Source organism: Bidens hawaiensis, unplaced genomic scaffold, assembly GCF_021521415.1.
Source record: "Bidens hawaiensis isolate Kalapana, Puna unplaced genomic scaffold, B.hawaiensis_p1.1 tig00032803_1, whole genome shotgun sequence".
NCBI lineage: Eukaryota > Viridiplantae > Streptophyta > Magnoliopsida > Asterales > Asteraceae > Bidens > Bidens hawaiensis.
The window spans coordinates 127,781-134,425 of NW_027505266.1; the positions used below are offsets into that span (position 1 = coordinate 127,781).

At 38.3% G+C, this 6,645-nt stretch overlaps 1 protein-coding gene across 1 annotated transcript; it reads right to left on the bottom strand.

Moving 5' to 3' along the window:
* Positions 1-5,305: 5,305 nt before the first annotated feature.
* On the bottom strand, positions 5,306-6,268 carry LOC143611958 (uncharacterized). The gene has a single exon (XM_077086052.1). It carries the CDS (start codon positions 6,266-6,268, stop codon positions 5,306-5,308), a length of 963 nt encoding a protein of 320 aa, XP_076942167.1.
* Positions 6,269-6,645: the final 377 nt, after the last annotated feature.

Consider the following 6,645-nt stretch of genomic DNA (forward strand, 5'->3'; position numbering starts at 1 on the left):
ACTCAATCCCCATTCGAGTGGTTGATTTTGAGGTATTCTATCTATAAAAAAATCCATCCAAATTATAAATTCATAAGAATATAAACATGTTTATTACTTATCTTTTTTTGTTGTGTACACCGCTATATATATGCGAGCGATTTTGCTCAGTACATGTTATATCTTTTCGCATGATAGCTCTGGATGGCGTTTTGGAACTATTCTCCCAAGGTTGCGGCCGCGAACTAAATGCTATACGGTTGTTGATACACATATTATGAAGACATGCACATAACCATGGGAGTAATACGTTCTTTTATCCTATTTGTTTAAACAACTATTCAGAGTTCCTAGAGCTCCTTGTAAGGCTTGTTGGAAAACCCGTTGTCGGACTTGATTACTGGCCTTTTGTTGTTCAAAACTCTATCCCTGGCTGTCTACATCTTACCCTCCTCAGACCCTACCATAGCATTGCTATTGGTGGGATATACTGAGTACGATGATGATGATGATGATGATGATGATTTGCTGATGTTTCTAGTTGCTTTATTTTAGTTCTTTTCTTAGTGCTCATCGGGGACGATTCGTCGTTCAGATGTGGGGATGGGAGTTTATTTTTCTTAGTTGTAAAAAAAATAGAAAAATTGTTCAAAAATCCAAAAAGATTTTAAATTTTTCCATCCCTTGTTTTCGATTTTTTGCGTTAAACAGAAAATGATATTATTACCGAGTGTTTTTGACAATCTGTTGGTGTTTTCTTAAAATATATATATATATATATATATATATATATATATATATATATATATATATATATATATATATATATAAATCAGAACAGTTGTGCATCTAATTTGGGGTGTGTCGGTAGGCCCAACTAATCTTGAAAAGTTTCCCTTTAGTATTTTTAATTGTACCTTAATAGATTCATAAACTTTGTGGGTTCTCATCTTAGGGGGAAACGGTGTAGCTAAAATTCAATAGGATATAGGGAGGATTACCGTAATATTTTTACTTTGATGTGGTGAGAATTGGGTGCACTTAAAAATCTAGCACATCACTTATTTTATGAAAATAAATTGAGTGGTGGCGCCCGCCAAAAGTTCATCTTTTCACGAGCTTAGCATTAGTTATATATTTGGGGTATTATTCAAAAACAAAAGCACAGGATCATAACCAAGAAGAAAATAACAACTCTCGGTTTATTTATTATTTAATTCAAGCATCAAAAACAAATTGACGTATTAACCACGATCGCCGATATAATTATCCACTTTAAACCCAGCCACCAACCCATCGAGCCCCCAGTCGTATTTAGCATTGTTTAAGTGATCATCAGTAAACCTATGAATCTCACACTCAATAGTGGTTGCTAATCTTAACTGTATCTCAAACATAGAGAGCTAGCTAGGCTAGAGTCGATGCAAAATGGTCCGACAAATCACCGTAAGCAAATGACTCCTTTAATGGTAAGAAGAAACTGCACTAGATTGAATTATGAATGATTGGTCATGTGATGGTTATACGAGCCGATCCTAGATATTATTGGACTTTGTCCTATATAAGCCTAAAATTTTATTTATTGACTAAGAACTTTCGTGCCCCAATAGTGATAAACTAAGAGTCACTATCCCCTTGGCAACGCGTAAACTCTCAGCCATGTCTAGTATGGACACCTTTGGCCTCTTTTGCTATTTTTTGGATGTTTTTTGCATCTTGTCCTATATGCGCGTTTTGAGGTTGTTTTACGTTTAACTTTGATGTTTATCGAGTTTTTTTGTGTGAAATTACATATATGTGTATGATGTAGGTCCTGTGGATGAGAGGAGCGGGAAACGAGCCTTAACGAGAGGGAACTAGCTCACACGAGAATCGAGACAAAGACGGAACGAGCATACCTTGAAATAGCATTAAAATAATTAAAAATATGTGTCTGAACCTGGTCGTGTCACGCGACCAAGCTATCCCAGCTCGTTGCGTGGCGTGGCATACTTCTGCTGGGTCTCCAAAGGCCGAGTCCGACTATTTTGTCATGTAGTGGTTCATTGGACCGAGTCTGGTTGTTTAATGGGTTGGATTTTAGGGTTTTAACGAATTTTAGATTATATAAACATCACATATCAACCCTAATTCGATACACAGCCTCATTCCAGCCACCGGACATCACTCTTGGATGAATTACCAAGGAGGGCAAGCTGTCGTTTCAAGTTTCATCACTCGGTTGTCGGTTTTGAGTATGTTAACGATGTGAGTTTGTTTTTGAGTTTTAGACATTTAAACAAGTTGTAATAGGTTTATAATTAACATGTTAATCCTATTTATCTTTTTATTTGTTGTTCATTCATTATGCTTGGCTAAAATTGTTTGAATCACCTAGTATCCGAGACACCTCTAGTGTCCTTGAGTTTGATACCCGGACTTCCTTTCCCTTTGCTACACGCGACCGGTACTTGCCGATTGTGTGAACTAGGTTAAGTTGTTTTGTTTTAAAGCTTTGTTGTGATTCGTGTTTATTATACATATATATATATATATATATATATATATATATATATATATATATATATATATATATATATATATCTTTGTGTGTGTGTGTGCCCGCAGATCAATAACTTATAAGTGCCTTGGGAATACCAAAACGAGATAATAATTTCTCAAAAACTTGACTACCATCCTATTATCATTGGTGGGTAAGGCTTGGGCTCTGACCCATTTTGATACGTAGTATACTACAACTAGGATGTAGTGGTGACCAAATGATGTTGGAAATGGTACCATAAAATCGTTGCCCCAAACGTCAAATATTTCGTAGACCTGGATTGGCCTTTGTAACCTTTCATCTCGGGATGAGATGTTGCTGGCACGTTGGCATGCATTGCACGGCGAACCATTTCGTTTTCCTCTCGGTAGATTGTAGGCGAATAGAAGCCAACGTCAAATACTTTATTTGCGGTCGCCGATGCTCCATGATGACCTCATGATGGTCCTTCATGACATTGTTTCAAGATTTTGTGTGCTTCATTTCCATATACGCATCTTCGAGTAATATTATCAGCTAATATCCAAAAAAAGTATGGATCTTCCCAAAAGTAATATTTGATATCCGAAAAGAATTTCTTCGTTTGTTGATCCGTCATTCCTTTGAGAATGATTCCACTAGCTTTGTAGTTTGCGATGTCAGCGAACCAAGGATGTTTTCCTTCACGAGTCTGGATATGCATAATAAATTCGTGGGTAAAATTGTCATTTATCTTGCTCCCCATTATTTCTTGTGAAGCTGGGCATTCCAAGCGAGAAAGTTGATCGGCTGCAACATTTTTAGCACCCTTATTGTCCTTGATTTTGATGTCAAATTCTTGTAGAAGTAAAATCTATCGGATCAGACGGGGTTTAGCATCTTTTTTTTTGTGAACAACTACTTAATCGGCGTATGATCATTGTAAACAATAGTTTTTGAAAGGACTAGATAAGAACGGAATTTGTCGAAAGCGAAGACTACGGCCAAAAGCTCATTCTCGGTAGTTGTGTAATTTTCTTGAGCGTCATTAAGAGTCTTGCCGGCGTAGTAGATCGGATTAAAATGTTTATCTTTCCTATTTCCTAAGACTGCTCCAACTGTGAAGTCACTTGCATCACACATAAGTTCGAATGGTAGCGTCTTGTCTTGAGCTACCATGATGGGAGCGTCCACGAGCTTGTCTTTCATAATTTAGAATGCATTCAAACATTCTTTGGAGAAGATGAATGGAGCATCTTTTTCAAGAAGTTGTGTCATTGGCCGGGCTATCTTCGAAAAGTCTTTGATGAATCGGCGATAGAAACCCGCATGGCCAAGGAAACTTCGAATGGATTTAACATATTTAGGCAGTAAAAGTTTGGAAATGGTTTCTATTTTGGCTCTATCCACCTCTAATCCAGCTTGATATATCTTGTGCCCGAGAACGATGCCTTCTTTGACCATAAAGTGACATTTTTCCCAATTTAACACAAGACTAGCTTCCTCACATCTTGCCAACATCTTTTTCAGGTTTTCAAGACATGCATTGAAAGAATCGCCAAAGACGAAGAAGTCGTCCATGAAGACTTCCATTGAATCATCAATCATGTCATGAAAGATAGCTATCATACAACATTGAACAGTAGCTAGAGCATTACACAGTCCAAAAGCATTCGTCATTATGCAAATGTGCCATGGGTACATGTGGATGTTGCCTTCTTCTGATCTTCGGGAGATATTGAATTTGAAAATAACCACAGAATCCTTCAAGTAAACAACAATACATTTTTCCTAATAGACGCTCAAGCATCTGATCAATAAACAGGAGAGGAAAGTGATCTTTCCTGGTAGCATCGTTGAGTTTGCAATAGTCGATTCAAACTCGCATGACGGTTCTCATAGGAATCAGCTCATTCTTGTCATTCCTCCTTCCTTCGGGACTACTTGAACAAGACTTACCCATAGAGAATCGGATATAAGGTAAATCAATCCTGCATCAAGTAGTTTGAGTACTTTCTTTTTCACCACGTCTTGCATATTTGGATTCAATCGTCACTGGTGTTGCACTACGGGTTTGAAGTCTTCTTCCATCATAATTTTGTGAGTGCAAAACGACAGGATAATGCCTTTAATGTCCATGATTTTCCAAGCGATAGCCTTCTTGTGAGATTTAAGAACTTCTAGAAGTCTTTCTTTCTCATAGCTTGAGAGATCGGAGAAAAGATGACATGCAATTGAGATTTGCCTTCGAGGAAAGCATACTCAAGGTGTTTGGTAATTCCTTAAGTTCTAAAGTAGGTGGATCTTCAATAGAAGGTTTGGCTTTAGGTTCTAGATCTCTATTTACTTCTTCAAAAGTCCCTTCGGGGTTGCTTTCTTCTTCCTCCATAGCTTGATTTTCTAAATTGATAGTGTGTGCTTGTTTTCCACAATCAGTTGTGTATCATAAGCTTCTTTCTCAATTGTTTTCCTTAAATGACAGCTCACTATTAATTCAAACATATCCAGGAAGTATGTCGAATCATCTGTGTACTGTGGGTGTTTCATTGACTTCCCTATCTCAAAGGTTACTTCCTCATCCTCTACCCTGAGAGTGAGTTTGCCGGTGAAAACATATATGAGTGCTCTAGAGGTAGCTAAGAATGGCCTTCCTAAGATAATGGGTACATAAGTGTCTTCATCCATGTCCATAATAATGAAGTCAACTGGACAGACAAACTTGTCGATTTTGACTAACATGTTTTCCACTATGTCTATTGGGTATTTCACTTATCTATCAGCTAGCTGAATGCTCATACAGGTTGGAGTAGGTTCTCCAAGTCCTAACTATGAGAAAATCGTATAAGGCACGAGGTTGATGCTGGCTCCTGGGTCGGCTAAGGCATTGCTGACAAACAAGTTTCCTATTAAACAGGGAATAGTGAAACTTCCTTGGTCAGTCATTTTCTTTGGAAGCTTGTTCTGGAGAATGGTAGAGCATTCTTCATTGAGTATCACGTGGGATAACTCTTCTAGCTTCCTTTTGTTGGATAGAACTTCTTTTAAGAACTTTGCATATATTGGCATTTGGGAAATAGCTTCTATGAATGGAAGGTTAATATGCAATTGCTTAAAAATTTCTAGGAATTTTCCATATTGTGCTCCCATCTTTTCCTGCTTCATGTGAGATGGATAAGGAATTGGTGGAACATATGGTTTCTCAGGTTCTTTAGCAGGTTTAGAAATAGGTGTTGGAATAGGTTGAGTGTTGGGTGTGTCAAGAACCTCAGTCTCACCTTCAGTTTGGATAGGTGTGACTTGTGAAGTGTTTATGGCAGTTCTGCCACTTCTTAGGGTTATGGCATTGGCTTGAGTGTTGGGAATGGTAATGGTGTTACTAGGGAGTCCTTCGGGTGGTCTCTCAGACAGTAACTGGGCTAACTGAACTACTTGGCTTTTGATGTTTTGCAAAAAAGCCTTTTGGTTCCTTAGCTCCACTTCATTCTTCAGGAATCGGTCTTCGGTCAATTTGTTTAAAGCGTCAGTACTTTCTATGAGTTGCGTTAGCAGAGTCTCCGCTGTAGATCCACTATTTGGTTGTTGGTTGGTATTTGCACCTTGGTTCTGATATGGAGGTTTAGGTTGAGAGGGTTGGTGTTGATTATAGGGTCTTCTATTAAAGCCAGGCGGGGCTTGATTGTTGGCTCCATCCCTCCAGCTGAAGTTCAAATGGTTTCTCCAACCAGGGTTGTAGTTGTTGCCATACATGTTATTATGTCGGCTTACAAAATCACATTCTTCGATGGTCATACTTTGGCAGTATTAAACCTTATGATCTCCTCCACACCAATCACACTTCACCATTGCTTGGAACAGCTTAGATTGAAGCTGCTCAAATTTCTTCGAGAGGGACTCGAATTGTGCAGAGATAAAAGTGCTATTATCGACATGGTGTATGTCTTTGTGTGATGGGGTCAATCGTGGTGGATTATAGGAAAAGATTTTCTTGGCAGCTTTTTCTAATATCCTGAATGCCTCATTCGGTGATTTGGTTCCAAGATCTCTGCCAGCGACCTGATCAATTGCTTGTTTGTTTTGGCTAGTTTGAGCATCGAAGAAATTTTATACTTGAAGCCATATGTTCAATCCATGGTGAGGTCATCGGCGAAGAAAGTTCTTGTATCTTT